The sequence below is a fragment of the Microcaecilia unicolor genome, chromosome 5 (assembly GCF_901765095.1).
Source record: "Microcaecilia unicolor chromosome 5, aMicUni1.1, whole genome shotgun sequence".
In the NCBI taxonomy this organism is placed as follows: Eukaryota; Metazoa; Chordata; class Amphibia; order Gymnophiona; family Siphonopidae; genus Microcaecilia; species Microcaecilia unicolor.
The window spans coordinates 61,799,395-61,816,403 of NC_044035.1; the positions used below are offsets into that span (position 1 = coordinate 61,799,395).

Sequence of the window (17,009 nt, forward strand, 5' to 3'; positions counted from 1 at the left end):
TAGTAGTAGAGGGGAACCTACAAAATAAAACCCCCTAACTATTAGCATAGCCTAAAATATAATGGACTTCAGTCTACAAATTCCTACTCCATTAGCATCAAGATCTTATTAATAATAAGGTGCAGAAAGATGGGGCTATCTAGTCTTTTGCACTGAATGTCACATGTTTGATTATCTCCCAGTTGGTGAGAAGTCATGTGTGTTTACTTGGTGCAAAGAGCTCCTGGCACTCGGAGAATGGGTCTGACCTCTGGAGGCTAGAGTATCAGACTTGGAGGAGCACAGGCAGACAGAGAAGTATATAGAGGAGGCCTACAGGGATATAGTAGAGAAGTTCCACCTCTAGTTTGGGAACCTCTCTGCTGCCATGAGGAGAAAGGTCACCTGAATGGAGAGCATCACCTTGGAGAGGCAGGAAGTGATCCTGTAGCTAGGACCTCCCCCCCCCCCTCCCCAAGGTTGCAATATCCTCTCACACAGAGGATGTGTCTCTAGGGGCTTCTGCCCAGGAAAGAAGGGTTAGAACGGCCATATTAGTTGGAAATTCAATCATTAGGCATGTGGGTGGCTGGTGTACATGAGGATTGCTTGGTTACTTCCCTGCCTGGTGTGAAGCTGGCAGACCTTATTTATTTTTTTAGTTATTAAATCTTACTAGACAGCTATAGCTGACAAAGGCAGAACAGAGAGGTTTACATTCTAAAATTTGGGAAGAAGGAAAGGAACTCCATTTTCATATAGGAAAACTTAATCAGACCAAAGAGAGAGAAAAAGAAGAGAGGGGAAGTTGAAAAGGGAGAAGCCACCAGTGAAATTCCAGTACTGCAGCTCACTCTGATCCACCAAATGCCTGATTGAACAGCCAGGTTTTTAAAGAAACCTTAAAGGCCTTGAAGGAAGATTCTAACCGAAGGAGGAGAGGAAGGTTATTCCAGACATAAGAAAGTAAAATGCACTGTGTCTAGTGGATTCATAATATGCTTGTTTGGGACCAAGAAGAACCAGCCGGTGGTCGTTTAAGGAGCAGAGAGTACAGGAGGGAGAATAAGGAATGGTTAGGCGGGCAAGATAATCAGGAAGTCCATGGTGGAAGGCATTAAAAGCCAACACAGCTGTTTTGAAAATAATTTGTTGCTTAACAGTGCTAGGGAGGAGATAGCTGTCTTGATACATATGGGTACCAATGACATAGGAAATTGCGGGAGGGAATTTCTGGAAACCAAATTTAAACTTGGGTAAAAAGCTAAAATCCAGAACCTCCAGAATACCATTTTCAAAAGGGCTCCCCGTCCATGTTGAGGACCCAAGAGGCAGGCAGAGCTCTGATGTCTCTGTGAATGATACGATGGTGCAGGGAGGAGGGATTTAAATTTGTTAGAAACTGAGCGATGGACTCCACCTTAACCAGGATGGAACCAGGCTCCTGGCACTAACTTTTAAAAAGGAGATAGAGCAGCTCTTAAACTAGAACGGGAGGGAAAGCTGACAGTTGCTCAGTAGCGCATGGTTCGGAGTGAAGTATCCTTGAAGGATACTAATATAACAGGACATTTAGAGAATCCTGAGAGAGGTTTCAACAAAGGTGAAAGAAAGCCAGGAATGTTTCAGGGTAGAACAGAGCAAGGGTTACAGATTTATCCCCTGTCAACTTCTAAGCAGCTTGTAGATGTAAGGTAAAAAAAAAAAAAAAAACCTTCAAAGTATCTGTATACAAATGCTAGAAGCCTAAAACGTAAGATAGGAGAGTTAGAGTATATAGCACGGAATGGGTAGATGTGAATTGCATGGACTAGGGGGCATGCAATGAAGCTACTAAGTAGTAAATTTGAAAACAAGGCGGAGAAAATACTCAACTACAATTTTTTGCCAGAGAATGTAGTACAAGCAGTTCACTTAGCAGGATTTAAAAAAGGTTTGGATAATTTTCTAAAAGAAAAGTCCATAAGCCATTATTAAAATGGACGGGACAATCCACTGCTTGTTTCTAGCATAAACAGCAATCTGTTTTACTGTTCTTGGATCTTGCCATGTACTTGTAACCTGAATTGGCCACTGTTGGAAACAGGATACTGGGCTTGATGGACCTTCGGTCTGTCCCAGTGTGGCAACACTTATGTTCTTAAATGAAGAGTTAGATATAATTGTTATCTCAGAGACCTGGTTGAAGGAGGGCAGTCAATGGGGACAATGTGATACCAGGGTATAAATTATATCGCAATGATAGAGTAGACTAAATTGGAGGGGAAAGGGGTGTTGCTCTCTATCTTAGAGGGAATTTAGTCAAACAAAATAAAGATTCTGCGTGAAACAGACAGCAACATGGAATCATTGTGGATAGAAATTCCGTGTGTGAAGGGAAAGAATATACGTGTAGGGCTATATTGTTTAGGGTCGGCTAGCGAGAGCTTCGACAAAAACTGTAGTGGTTTGGAACGTGAGGACAGTCCCAGCCAAATGTTTACAGTTTTTGTCCCACAAATGACAAGACGCATTTGGATAGGCTGGAGTGGGCTTTGACGGCAACTCCAGTAGCTGGAACATAATGACAGAGCTGGGCAGGTAAATAATATCACGTTCATTGTTTTAAATCTTGAATTGATAATGAATGTGATGTTCGGCAGACTGGATGGACTTTATCTGTTGTCACTTACTATGTTACCGTTTCCCAGACCAGAACAATCAGACAGATGAAGATATGTTAACAGAAATTGAAAAAAACTAGCAAATTTAGCTACAGTATAATGGTTTTTTTAACCTCAATATTGACTGGTTAAATGCCACATCAGGTAGTTCTAGGAAGGTAAAATTCCTAGATGTAATAAATGACTGCTTCTTGGAGTAACTGATCCAGGAACTGACAAGAGGAGGGGCTATTTTGGCTCTCGTTCTTGGTGGTATGCAGAGTACAAGAGGTAATGATGTTGGGTTTCTGGGAAATGGTGATTATAACATAATCAAATTTGACATAACAACTGGAGTGCAGTTACGAAGCCCAGATCAGATGTATTCCAGTATTAATAAAGGTAGAAAGAAGAGCAAACGACAGCCAGCATGGTTTAAATGGAGAAGTGAAAGAGACTATTCTCAGAGTACAAGCAGGCCTTCTTATTCTTCCATCTGAGTGATGCCATCTAACGGAGCCCAGTGTGGACGTTGACTAGCGAGTACAGTAGAAAATTCTAGCAGCATCCCACCGCACATGCGCAGGTGCTTTACCGCCCAAAGCGCGAGCATGGGTCTTCCAGTTTTAGTATTTCCGTGGAGCTGAGAGGATGTGTTCTTGTGTCCTCTCCCTCAGGCTGTGCTTATTGTTCTTGCATTCCCTTGTGGGTATTTCATTTTTTTCATTTACCTTCATATTTTCTAGGATTTCTGGGGTTTTTTCCCATTTCCTCTATTTTTTTTTTTAGTTTCCTTTATTTCCGGGTGTAGCTGCACAATTAGGCCACAGCCCTGTCCTCAGTTTGAACACTGCCACTCTTTTCTTAGTTCAAGATTGAGGAGTTTAATTTAGTCTAGATACTTTTTAGATGTCACAGAAGGACCCCCAGTGGCTTCAAGAGGTGCAAAAAGTTTGGAATTGTGATTTCTGCCACAGACCTGTTCATCTGGTGCATAGGGTGCCTTGGGCCAGATCATGACTCCTTTGATTGTGTTCTTTGTTTAAAAATGCAGGTGAGAACTCAGCAGGTGTTCTTGAGGCATCTTTTTGGCTCCTCGAAGGCTGGACCATCGACTTCGGCACCGGCAGCATCAACCTCCGTGGCTGCTCTGACTTCAGTATCTACTGGGTGTGCACCAGCATCGAATGGATCTCCAGCTGCCTCAACATTGGGTTTTAGTAGCAGGCCCCCAGGACTGGTCAGCATCAGATTTACCACTGAGGACGTGTACAGATTCAGCAGCGTCCTCATTGGCACAGTGGATCGAGGCTCTATGCATCAGGGGAAGACCAAGAAGTTTGACACATCCTGGGAGCACCGGGATGTCAGATCCTCCGGTACCCGAGAAGCTCTGGCACTAGGAGGAGCACTCCCCCTCCTTAGAGGTGCAGGTGCACAATTCATCGAGTGGCCCCGGTCCCCGCCATTGGTTCGGCAGCGTCATCTTCTCAGACTGTCTCTGCCCTGGCTCCCATACCTTTGCCGATGCCCACCTTTTGAGCTGTTCCATAGCATGCTTAGAGAAGAACTGATGAAGTTGCTTCAGGGGGCTCCTGCTTTGGCATCAAGGGTGCTTTCACGACCAGCAGAACATCCCCAAGCCCTCTTTGAGACACCTTCGGTGCTGGTGTCCAGATCTTCAATGCCGGCGCCTCAAAGGGTGTTGGCGTTGATGCCAGGGCAGGCAGTACCACCTTCTACATCGGGGGAGGATGCTTCTCTGGAGCCTGAGGGTAGGGCTGCTCTTCATAGTTCTTCAGAATGTGGATATCGTTCCACCAGTCTGAGGTCGCTTACAGACTCGTTTACCTGCACCTGAGTATGGTGAAGTCAGATTAGCACTGTTCATGGGAGTCAGATGAGGAGCTATATTACTTCTTGGAGGAGGAGGAGTCATATAGAATTATGTCTGATCCCTCCTCTTCAAGAGATAAAAATCTCCACCTGAGGCGCTGTTTCACCAGTTTTGTGAGGGAGATGGCTGCAGCTGTCTCATTTAAATTGAGACTGAGTAGGACCCCAGAGCAGAGATATTGTCTGTCCTGGGCTATGAGTCTCCTCTTAAGGAAGGGATCACTGTACCAATGCACTCTATCCTTAAGGATGCACTGTTGAAGTACTGGGAATCACCCCTAACTCTGTAGGTTGCACTCAATAAGGTGGATACTCAGTATTGTATCCAGAACGCTCCCGGATTCGAGAAGGCACAGTTGCCACACAACTTCATGGTGGTCGAATTTGCTCTCAAATGGGCCAAAAGTTCAGTCTCTTACCTCGGCATCCCCGGGTCGGGAGGCCAGAACCGTGGATTCGTTTAGGAGGAAGACTTTTTTTCAGACCTTGATGTTGCCTCCATCCAGTCCTACCAGCTCTATACAAGCCTTTACTTGAAGTCTCTGGTGAACAGTAAACGGACTCTGGCGGACTCTCACTCTTCCGAGGAAGCCGCAGAGCTTTGCCAGTTGGCCAACAAGCAGATGGAGTGTAGGTATTATCTGACCAGGGTCACCTATTATACTTTTGATGTCTTGTCCACACTCTCTGGAATGGGTGTGGGGGATGTGCAGACTCTCATGGCTATGTGTCTCTGACCTGGAACCAGTGGTTCAAGAGAGGTTGTTGGACGTACCATGCCAAGGGGACAACATGTTTGGCGGTCGCTGACCACCCTCTCTCTCTCTTACTATCCACACTCTCTCTCTCTCTCTCTCAGCGTACTCCATCTGCATTTTCTTCAGCAAGAAAATTTTTAGACCGAGTCTAGGCAACGTTCATACTATTCTCAAAGGCATAGGTTCCTGCCTCCGACTTGTTCCACTCAGGCGACTCGGGCCCAGCATCCCAGACCTCGCCAGCCCCATCCTCGGAAGTCATGGCTGGCTTCCCAGTCAAAACAGGGCAGCTTTTGACTGGCTCCAGCGGAGCATAGTGCCCATCCTGGACAACCTTCGGGTTGGAGGGAGGCTCACTTTTTACCCACAGAGATGGCCATGTGTAACCTCAGACAGGTGGGTTCTTCAAATAGTCCGTCTCAGGTATACATTGAATTGGGTTCAGAGATCTCCAAATTGCCCACCGAGAGCGTCTTTCATCAGCTCTCGGCACAAGCAGGTACTTGCAGAGGAAATCTCTGTCCTTCTATGTGCCCGAGTGGTTGAACCCGTACCACCAGGGAGCAGAAGGGAAGGGATTCTGTTCCAGGTACTCCTTGTGACACGGGGGGGATACCGGCCTATCTTAGACTTATGGGCCCTGAACAAATTCCTAGTCAAGGAAAAGTTGAGGATGTTTCCCTGGGCACCCTTCTTCCTCTAATTCAGGAAAAAAACTGGCTATACTCTCTGGACTTGAAGGAAGCTTATACACACATTTTGATACTTCCTGTGATCAGGACCGGCAGTAAGCTGGGTATGCACAGCAGGGGGGGCACCAACATTTAAGGGGCACCAGAAACTGCCATGCTTATCCTGTGCTACACTACAGCCCTCCCAAGAAGACCTACTTTGGTCCTTGAAGGCCACCCTGGTGGTTTAGTGGCCTCTGCGGGGGCAGGAAAGAATCCCACTCTTTCCTGCCCTCTGCCACTCTTCAGTCTCCGCTTTGCTCTTCTGCGCCACGGGTCCCACCGCCATATTTTAAAAATGGCTGCCAGCTTCCGGTGGCAGTCTCGCAGCCATTTTGAAAACCTGGCACCGCTGCCTGCATCACAGAAGAGCAAAGCTTGGTTTGATGAAATTAAATCTGATTTCATTAATAAACCCACAAATTCTTTTCTGTTCCAAGATTTAAGTCAGCAAGGGTCTCATTTTCAAAGCTCTTAGACTTACAAAGTTACATGGTAACCTATGGAACTTTGTAAGTCTAAGTGCTTTGAAAATATGCCTCAAAATCTCCCAGCAAAGCAATGTTCAAATACCCAGAAATGCTTTTTCTGCCCTCAAAGTTCTTGAATTAGGAATTGAGACATTCAAAATATGCACCTTAGTTCATAAAATTATTTATAGAGATGCCCCTTCGTACATGTCAAACCTTATAGATCTGCCAGAGAGAAACAACAAAAGTTCATCACGTACCTTCTTAAACCTCCATTATCCCAATTGCAGAGGACTTAAATACAAGTCAGTACATACATCCAGCTTCTCATACATCTGTGCACAACGATGGAATGAATTACCAACCACTATAAGAAAAGCACACGACTTGATGACCTTCTGGAAACTACTGAAGACTTGTTCAAAAAGGCGTACAAAATGGATCCCTCATAACAATTGTGACTCCTAAACTACACCAGACACAATGTATATCAGAACTCTTTCATTTTGCCTATTTTATTTACACCCAATTACTGATAATCATACCCTGTCCTGATATCATTATGTTATATTGTTATCCTTTTATCCCAATTACTGACAATTATACCTTGACCTGATATCATTATGTTATGTTGTTACCCATCTACCCACTTCTTAACATAATTTCCGTATGAATCTTAACAGCAATAATTCTGAAATTCTTCTCCTTTAATATGATTACCATAATATTCCTTTGCACCTTATCTGTTATATATACTCTGATTTTGTATTCCATCAACGTGATTGTAGTTGTATTATATTGTAAGCCACATTGAGCCTGCAAATAGGTGGGAAAATGTGGGATACAAGTGCAGCAAAATAAATAAATAAATGTTCAGGGTATCTGCCAATGCACTGATGCTTGCTGGTATGTACAGTGGGAGCAGCGATTTGAGAAGCAGATGCTGAAAGAGAGCATCCTGATTTAATAGATTTGTGTTGCTGTAGCCAGGAGCATCATAAGTTCCTGGTTTCAGTATTATAAATAGCAGTCTCCCAAGTTGGATCTGCTGTCTCTTTAAGGGGCTGGTGAGACACTCCTTGAATCCACTTCAATGTCAGCAAGAAGACTTCTATCCACTGTCTCTTACCAGGGGTTTCTTGGTGGCTAGTGGGGGACAGGAGCAGTCCACAGACACTCCTGTCCCATTGTGTTAACCCAAAAGTATAAAATATATTGGGACAGACGATTCAGGATTCAGATCAGGCAGGATAAAAGTGCATACCAAGTTGATGATCTGAAAAATCTGGTTTGTAGGTCCGCAGCTCTGGTCCTTGCCCACAAACCAAGCTATGCAAGTTAATCAGGTTCTTAGAATAAACATATGCAAGTATGCCTGATGAATTTTCATTGTAGATATGCTAAAAACCAAGGTTGTCTGTAGTTCTTGAAGGCAGGGGTTGCTTATCACATGTCTAGGTAGTACTGCTTCAATACCATTAAAATGTGAGAGTCAAAAGTTTATATTTTTTATTGTCTGCACTGACATAGTGCTATTTTCAAATGTGCATACAAAAGTTCATATTGAGTGTTTTGTTTATGCAATAGGAATCCAGTGATGATTTTGGAAATCAATCTGAAGATGAGCAAAGAATGGTAAGGGAAATATATTTTCTTAACACAGATTTTTGGGTTATCATTAATACCAAATTGCATCCACCCAATAATCCAGATCTGTAAGAACATCCTGTATTCAAAATGTTCTGTGTTAAAGAGTAATAAAAGACCATCAGTAGCTGCAGCAACAGCTTTTCAGTGTTGTGTCTTTTGGCTATTGTCTTCAATCATTGGTTCTCTTAAACTCATCAATTCTTTTAAAACTTACCATGTTTAACATACATTTTTACATCACTGTTCTTTGACTTCCTTTGCCAGTGAAGGACCTGAAGGGAAAACAAAGTGAAAATAAAACAGCTGTTAATAGCCGCCATGCGAGGAATTTCTTGTATGAGATTCCATGGTCCTGAGACAAGTAGATGGATTGTTAATAGGGTTCATCATTTAAGAGAAAATAATGACATTAACGTTAACAGTTGAGTTATTCTAACAGTAAGATGTCAGTATATTTTATGGAGGTATTAGGACTTAACTTTTCTTTCCTTTAATCCCACCAAACCAGACCAGTCTAGAACCTGTGGGCTATACCTGTCCACCAGTAGATGGAGACAGAGAAAGTCCTTCAAACTTTGCCTAATAAGGAAGAGTTTTGCAATGTTCATTACAAGCTTTGGTTTCGTTGTGTAGCAGGGTTTAGGCACTTTCTTCTATGTTTGTGCAGCGCTGCGTACGCCTTGTAACGCTATAGAAATGCTAAATAGTAGTAGTAGTAGTTCCAATTACCTGTATGTCTGTAAAACAAGACAAAATCCACATGATCGCGTAGGGTTTTGTTGTGGATTCTGATTGAGGCAATTTCAAGTTGAGGTTTCGGTGATAAAGTGGGACCGATAGATTAGTGCTATGCTTCTGGTCCAGTGTGTGATTTTTGTATCCTGGAGGGCACAGGTCTAGGATTATAGGGTCCTTTTGGTCATGGATCCAAGTTTCAGTGAGGAAGAGTAGGTTGAGGTTTTCTGACATGATCCAGTCTGTTAGTATTGCTGTTTTATTTACAGCGGATCTGGCGTTGACATAGCCCACTTGGATTGTTTGGAATGGGTCTTCTGTATTTGTTGTTAAGTGGACTTTTGTTAGTTGTTGTTTCTTTGTTTGGGCCCTTCTTTCCCTTCTGTTGTGGTTGTTCGCATGTAAGTGTTCTTCCTTTGTTTAGGTTGTTAACAGTTTGGTGAGGTGTGGTGTAGTTGATCAGTCTATGATGATTGTGTAGTATGGGTATGATGTTGTTTTCTGCAAGTGGGGTGGTTAGTGTTAAGTGGATCAGTGTTAGGGAGTAGCTTATTAGGAGTAGTTTGAGGGTATTCATTATGGTATATATTTCCTGTGGATTCTATTAAGACCGTGTTGCCCAAATATGCTCTCCTCACAAGCCTGCCTTCTCCGGTTGATCAAATGCAGTGCAAAAGGCTCCTTCTCAGGCACGCCCATCCAGCTGAAGGTGTCTTCAGTTCACTAGCAATTATTCAGTTTTTACTTTGGTTTTTACTGTCAGGCCTTTCAAGCCTAGTCGGTTATAAAGTCTTAATATCTTGAAATATAATAGGCACTTTACTCATGGTCTGGTGACCAGACGCGTTGCCCAGGGCACAGAGACTCCACAACCCTGGGAGCTGTGTCATGTGTTGAAGGTAGACACCAAAGGGGGGCAGCAGCAGACTCAGGCTGCCGCTACTGCTTGCTCTGAGCCCCTCGGAGCCTGGCTCTGGGGCCTCCGCCACGTTGCCCCTTCTCTTGTCGCTGCTGCTGCGCTCTGATCTGGGTGCTTTCGACTGAGCCCTTGGCAGCCTCGGCAGTTCCCTCACACCTCCATAACTCCCATGCTCCTGAGGCAGCTCCATAGGACAGTGCTCCCCTTTCCTGCTACCGTCAGTATACTGGATACTAAGAAGGATCCAGTTTTCTTCATCACATCAAAACTAACACATGTAAAACTCCGATGCCCGACATGGCCATGTTTCACCCTTTCAAGGGCTGCGTCAAGAGTTTCATAAAACTATTAATAAATACATAAAAATGAGTCAGTAAAAGCATAACAATATCAAATAGTCAAATCATAAAACCACATTTTGCAAGTGGAGAGAATGTGCTGCCGTTGCCTGCACATCTCTTTCAGATTCCTTGGGCATCTCACCACCTGGGGGTGCTCCCTTGGAACTGACATGGGAATATCTGGCCCAAGGTCTCGTCTCGGGAAAAGCCTCACTCACAGATGCCCAACAGCCAGTGTCCCTCTAGGGAGTTGGGGGAGGGTGGCCAGCTGAAATGAAAAATGTCAATCTTTCTGTATGTAGCTACAGTAACTTGGAATTGAGAAGACAAAGCAGTTCAGAGAAACAGCATTGTGGGTCACAGGATAAGGCTGACTGCCCATCTACGTCACCATGCACTCTGTAACCCTCTGTTCCCTTGACTTCACAATTTATGCATAACTATAACAATGCTGCCTACAGTGATCTGGTCTCTGGGACAGTTGGGGTTAATCTGGTTGGATGGTGCCATGAAACGCCTAGCATCTGCCTGAGGTTACCCTGTGGCCACCTGGAGGGTCTGCCCTAGCACTGCTCAGGCTCACCTGCACCTTGGCTCGTTCTATACTAGCACCCTCCTCCCACCTACTGGGTCCCACTTGCTTCTGGGCTAGTCTCCCACTCAGGTTATTCCCTGGTGATTTCTAGGACACTGCGTCTACACTCCAGGGGTCCCAAAGTTCTCAGAAAGCACCCACAAACCAGGATTTTTAGTTAGTCCTGGTCAGCAGAGCCAACAAATGAATCAGTTTATTGTTACAGTAAAACAGTGAATGTTTGAAAAAAAACAGGTGGAAAAAGTACAGCAAGCAATAACAGATAACCAAAACAAGGATCAACATTAAAACTATCTGTTACTTGTTACTACCTGGGGAGTTCAGGAAATGTAGCTGCTCACAAGTTATAACATACTAGTAAAAAAGGCCCATTTCTGTTTTAAAGGAAACGGGCGCTAGCAAGGTTTTCCTCGGACTGTGTATGTTTGAGAGAGTGACTGTGTGAGAGAGAGTGAATGTGCGAGTGTGTGTGACAGAGAGAGAGTGAGACTGGGTGTGAGTGTGTGTGAGAATGAGAGTATGTGCCAGGGTCCCCCCTCCCTCCCAGTTCCATGGTCGTTGTCTTCTCCCGGTCTGTCTCCCAGTTGCAGGGTCCCCCCCTCCCTCCCAGTTGCAGGGGGGTCCCCCCTCCCTCCCTCCCTTCCTTCCTCCCTCTCTTTTTCCCAGTTGCAGGGTCTGTCTGTCTCCCCCCTCCTTTTGTCCTCCACGTTTTAAGGCACTGTCTATCCAGTTGAAACAGCTTTAGACTTGTTTCAGATGGAACAACAATTTAAAAACGACAATGTGAAAGCAGCAGTTCCTAGGTTTGCTTGTTTTTGAGTGTATACCAATGACGGCTGCGTAGGGGAGTGGAAACAGAGATTAACCAATGGGCTTCCTTGCTTACCATAGACTTGCTTTGCTCACTTCCACTCCTGTCTATTAAACGTCCTGCAGCATCTCATGGGTTTGCTTGCTTTGTGACTTCACCCGAGGCGCAGCCAATCATTGGGATTCATGACGTCAGTTTGATCTACAGCACCTAGCAGACCACGGTTCCAGGCAGCCTCAGAACGTTGGAGGTGAGAATTATTATATAGGATAACTGCTCACAGGGCCTCAGTAAAGAGATCTTTCTCTCTTCCCTCCCTGGCTGAGACTAGGGAAAATCTAGTATTTTTTGACTAGATTTGAAATCCAGGGCCAATCAGAACCCAGGGTATCAATGTTAAAAGTAGCTGCCCAATGATACTGCAGCTTGCCTTTCCTTAAGCTGAAACTGGAAGAGAGAGAGTCTTTTTCTGCAATAAGTTTAAAACTCAAAACAAGCCACGATCTGCTGGCCAATTATGAGAAATACGCTTCATGAAATACTGTTTTCAAGCTCAGAAACCTAAGCACTTGTGGAAACCAGCATGCTGGGCCCCCAGTTCAGCTCCATGCTGGAGCCTGGAACCAAGTAACCATCACAGGTGTTCCTTGACAAAGAGGGTAAGTAGATCTTTTCACTGGCATCCTCAGGGAAGGGTGCAGCAGTTACTGGTGTTGGCCACATTTGGCCCACCCTAAGCATTAACATGTCTGTGCCAACCAACTTGTAGCAGGAGTCCACCCTGCAACCACACACCCAATTGCCAGACTGCATACAACTAATCTAAGTAAAAGTTTGTTTACTCTCTGTTCAGCATGATGCCTTGCCCATAACTAGTTATGGCTAAGCGCGTAGGAAGATGCACAAACAGCTGCTTCCTATCTATATATTTACATTTTTTAAACATATAAAATTACAGGTAAGGGTGGGTCTCCCCGGACCCGCCAGCCTACTGGCACTGGAGGAACCAAGTGCACTTACTGGCATCTTGGGAGGCCAGGGATGTGCGGGGATCCCTAAAGAGGAAAAATAATTTTTTACAAACTTGGAATAAATTACAGTCTTAGCCCAAGGGGCCGCAGCTTGCTCCTGAACCTACTATGACAGGATAGGGGATGACGCGGGAGCTCCGGTAACCTTCCTGAGTAAAGTACTACTGAAGCTCCATGAGAGGCAACAAAAAGGGGAGGGGGGGGGGGGAATGGTTGATTGAAGATACTTATCCTTCTATTGTTAGGCGGCCTGGTATACCTTTCCATTAGTAAATGTGTGATGTCGAATATATGTGCCTGCACCGGTTACCAATCAATAGGAACAATAGAGCATATGTGGGGGGAGGGGAGAAAATGATTAAGTTGATGACGGACACTATCAGTTAAATATGTTATGAATGTTATGCTGTTGGCATTCTGTTCCTGCCAGATGCTATATGTTTTTCAGATGCTTTGTCATCAATAAAAATGTTGAAACATAAAGTCACAGCTGGGATGATTAAAAAAAATTACAGGTAAGGGAAAGGAAACAACTATTTAAAATATGGGGTATGTATACATGGGGAGGGAATGGAACTATTAAACACATGTCTGTTGTCTCACAATAGCAGCTAGTCAGATACAAACCAGTAGGCCTCTTTTGCCATTGCACAGACTACACTTTTACTCTGTGTTCAGTAGGCTGGAGAGCAGGGGAATAGTGTAGGCACGGTACACACACTGAGACCTTGTCCAGCACACTCCCACCCACCCCCAAGCAGTAGCATGACCCTCCCGCTGGAATCGGTGAGGCCCCCAGAGGCAACTGCCACCACAGACAGCAGGTGGGAACCAAGTAGGTCCTTTGTAGCTGCAGCAGCAGCTTTAGGGAATCCTAACGTTAGGACAGGGGCCCTGGCCTCGGGGGGGTCTGCTGAACTTGAGGGCCAGGACAGGAATATAGGCACACAATACTGGACATTGTAAACCTCGATACTGGGAATGTTTGGCCACATGCCCTAAGCTTATTGGAGTTTATTACACAAATGGAGAAGTTGAGGACTGGCCAAAAAAAAACAGGAGGCAGCTGAAGAGGAATGTGAAGGCAAAGCTGGATAGAATCTGCCAGATATGTGAACCTCTCTGAGGAGCACATGGTGTACAGACCCATTCCCAGGGTCTCCAACACCCCAATACATCTAAAGTGCCCTATAAAAATGTACATCTTGTGATTTTCAAACCGTCATAGCCACACTTGCAGTGGCATCCAAAAAGAAGGCCCCTAGCAGGAAGCTCAATTTTAGTGATGCTGAGATAGAGCTCCTAGTGAGATAGTGGCATGCTATACCAATCTTCTCCCTCTCATTGTGCTCTCCAGACCACTACCACTATCCTTTCTCCATTACCCACCTGGCTGTCTGGCATCATGGTTTCTGAGGTCCATAGTGCAACATACCACTTGGTTCCTGCAGTGTGGAATGTGAAGGTGTACATTATGTGGTGGCATGACAATGGTAGCCCTCATCACCTGAGTGCACATGGAGTGATATGTTTGGGAAGGCTGCAACAGACTGACAGGTTACCTAGTGCAATAGACACATTTCTTCTGCTTTCCCTATGGCTGGAACCAGCAACTAGCAGGCAGCGCAGGCGTCTCAGGCTGAGGGGGAGTTGGTGGCAGCAGAGAAGTCGCAGGAGGGCACTACCAGCAGAAGATTCCGCTGAAGACAGTAGCCAGGAGCTGCCTACAGGGGAGGAAGAGGAGGACCAATTGCTGGTTACCCCCCCCCCCCCCCCCCGCCCAAATATACCAGATGCTAAAGAGCCAGAAGAGGAGCCCACAGCTGACCTGTAGGGGACTGTCCTGCCACAGGTTGTGTGGCTGGCCAACAAACTTCTGGCCCAAAATGTGCAGCTTGCTGACTACTGGCGCCAGAAACTACAGCTGCTGTGTTAAGGGGGTGGACCCAGTGCAGCTTCTCCAGCCAGGACTTGGCTTGAAGATTCAGGTTTGTTAGGGCATATGAGAGCTTAGTATCTATTCTCACCACAATAGAAGCATAAATTGAGGCTCCATTGCCTTTGATTCTCTTGCACGGAAAGGGGGAGGGGTGTGGTCCACTTGCATGGGTTCTTCATGATTGAGAGGTGGACCGTCCCTCTGATTAGGAGTATGTGGAGAGTAGTGATGGCTGAAGATCTTCAAAATTGTCTACTCCAAGGAGCACTGTTCCCGGGCTCGCTTCTGGAACCAGAACCAGATATCCATCCACCAGATATTACAGAGTTCGATCAGGTCATTCATTCTGGTTGGGACGTCTATCCCGGCCAGCTCATCTTTCATTTGGGGTGCCAACCCCTGCCAGAAAGCAGTGACGAGACTCTCTTTATTCCGACTCAGTTCAGAAGCCAAGGTACGGAACTGAATAGCATAATCGCCTAGGATCCATGGCCCTTGCTTCAGTCAGATTCAGAGTCTACTGATGTGACTTTCCCAGGCTCTTCAAAGATCCTCTTGAAGTGTTCCAGAAAACTGTGGAGGTCATCGAGCACTAGGTTATTCTGTTCCTAGAGTGGAGAAGCCCATGTCAGGGCTTGGCAAGACAGCAAGGAAATAATGTAGGCCACCCGGGCCCTTTCAGAGAAGAAACCTCTGTTTGGAGTCCAAAAATTATCCAGCACTGATTAATGAATCCTCTGCAGTCCTTAGGGTCCCCATTGTACTTCAAAGGAGCCACAAGACTAACCCCAGGAGTGGTGGACATGGCACTGGAGCAGGACCTGGAGGCGAAGCTGAGGCCTGGAACATTGCAGCTGTCTGGTGGTCCAGGCGATTGATCAAAGCATGCCCCTTCAAGTTGCTGGAACTGATCCATGTACTGAACCAGATAAATGCTGAAGTAGCTGCTGAAGCAGCTGCATGTCAGGTGACTCGTCGGAGCGCATGGCCTTCGCAATCTGTCAGGCACACAGGAAAGGTGAGTCCTTGGGCCGCAGTTGGACCCCGACTGCGACAGACAAGTCCCCCTGTCAGGTACAAGGCAGGAACCGTGGTATGACTGGAACCTTGGCAAGAACTGAAGCCAGGCATTAATGTAGGCTGGAACCGAGGCAAGGTGGACTTGTCTGAAACAAGGGAAGGTGGACTTAGCAGGAGCTGGACTGAGCTGGAGCTGGACTTGGACTTGGCTGGGACTGGAGCCAGAGCCGAACTTGACTAGAACTGGAGACGAATTTGGCTGGAGCTGGAGATAGGCAAGCAGGATCAGGGCAAGGCAGCAACTAGGAAAAGCGACCCATTGCGAAAGCAGTCAATGGCAGCCTCCATTGCCCTCAAGACTACCTCTGCTTCAGGAAGCAGATGAAAGCCTGGCTGTTCTCCCAAGCCTTTAATACATAGGGTGACTGACTATACTCCCATTCTGCACCTGAATTTGCTTGCTACACCCACTGTAACTTAGACCAGTTCCTTATATGTTGATTAGCTGTACAAAGAACTTGCCTTTAGTTTAGTCACCCATCTATTTATCCCAACTGACTCTGTATTGCGCATCTTGTCCTCTTCTATATATTTGAGTTTGGCCCCTCAGCTATATGACAAGCTGTATTACAGAAAAGCATTAGTATCATAGCAATGTTATTTGAATGTTCTAATTGTGTACTTATTAGATATTCCATCGTTGTTATGCTTTCTTTGTATTATATCTGTGTTATTTGAATTTCAGTGCTGTTATTTTGATCCTGGTTCATGGAAGTCCTATTATTAGGTCTCAATTTGCTGATTTCAATTTGCTCTTTCAGTCTGTCTATACGTGTTCATTTTGCTATTGTTATGCTGTTAACAAAATTTTAAGCTTGATGTTAAACTGTACTGATTGTACACCGCCTTGGGTGAATCTCTTCATAAAGGTGGTTAATAAATCCCAATGAATAAATAAAATAGGCCGGAAGGACCTGACATCAGTGAGGAGCGCAGTAGCCCAACTCTAGTCACAGGACTACAACAGCGCTGACCTTCAGTATGCGTGTAGAAGACCCCGCCCCCTGGCAGGGCCGAGCCAGTGCAACCTGTATTGTCCACGAAATGCCCCGGAGTGGATCCACCAGCATCCCACCCCAGCAAGAGATGCTGCAAACCCCCGTCCTGAAGTCAGTGCGTTGCCAGGGCCGTGACACTAGTTGCTTTTAAAGGTCTAATTCACAACGTTTTTCTTTCCAGCACAAGGAAATTGTTTTGCTGTTATCGCAAAACCACCCTTCCATATCATCAAGCTGATCAATCCATAGACTGGTGGGTTGTGTCCATCTACCAGCAGGTGGAGATAGAGAGCAAACTTTTGCCTCCCTATATGTGGTCATGTGCTGCCGGAAACTCCCCAGTATGTTCTCTATCTCAGCAGGTGGTGGTCACACACAGCAGCAGCTCTGGCTAGGCCTCCAAGCCTAATTTTTAGGTTTTGTTGAGTGCCTGG

General features: G+C 45.5%; 1 protein-coding gene across 1 annotated transcript in view; it reads left to right on the forward strand.

The window, feature by feature from the left end:
- LOC115470067 (WASH complex subunit 2A-like) overlaps positions 1-17,009 on the forward strand; it is a 211,934-nt gene that overhangs the window by 35,568 nt on the left and 159,357 nt on the right. Inside the window, exon 8 of the mRNA XM_030202955.1 lies at positions 8,064-8,111. Coding sequence (XP_030058815.1) covers positions 8,064-8,111 — 48 coding nt within the window. The remainder of the gene's footprint in view (positions 1-8,063; positions 8,112-17,009) is intronic.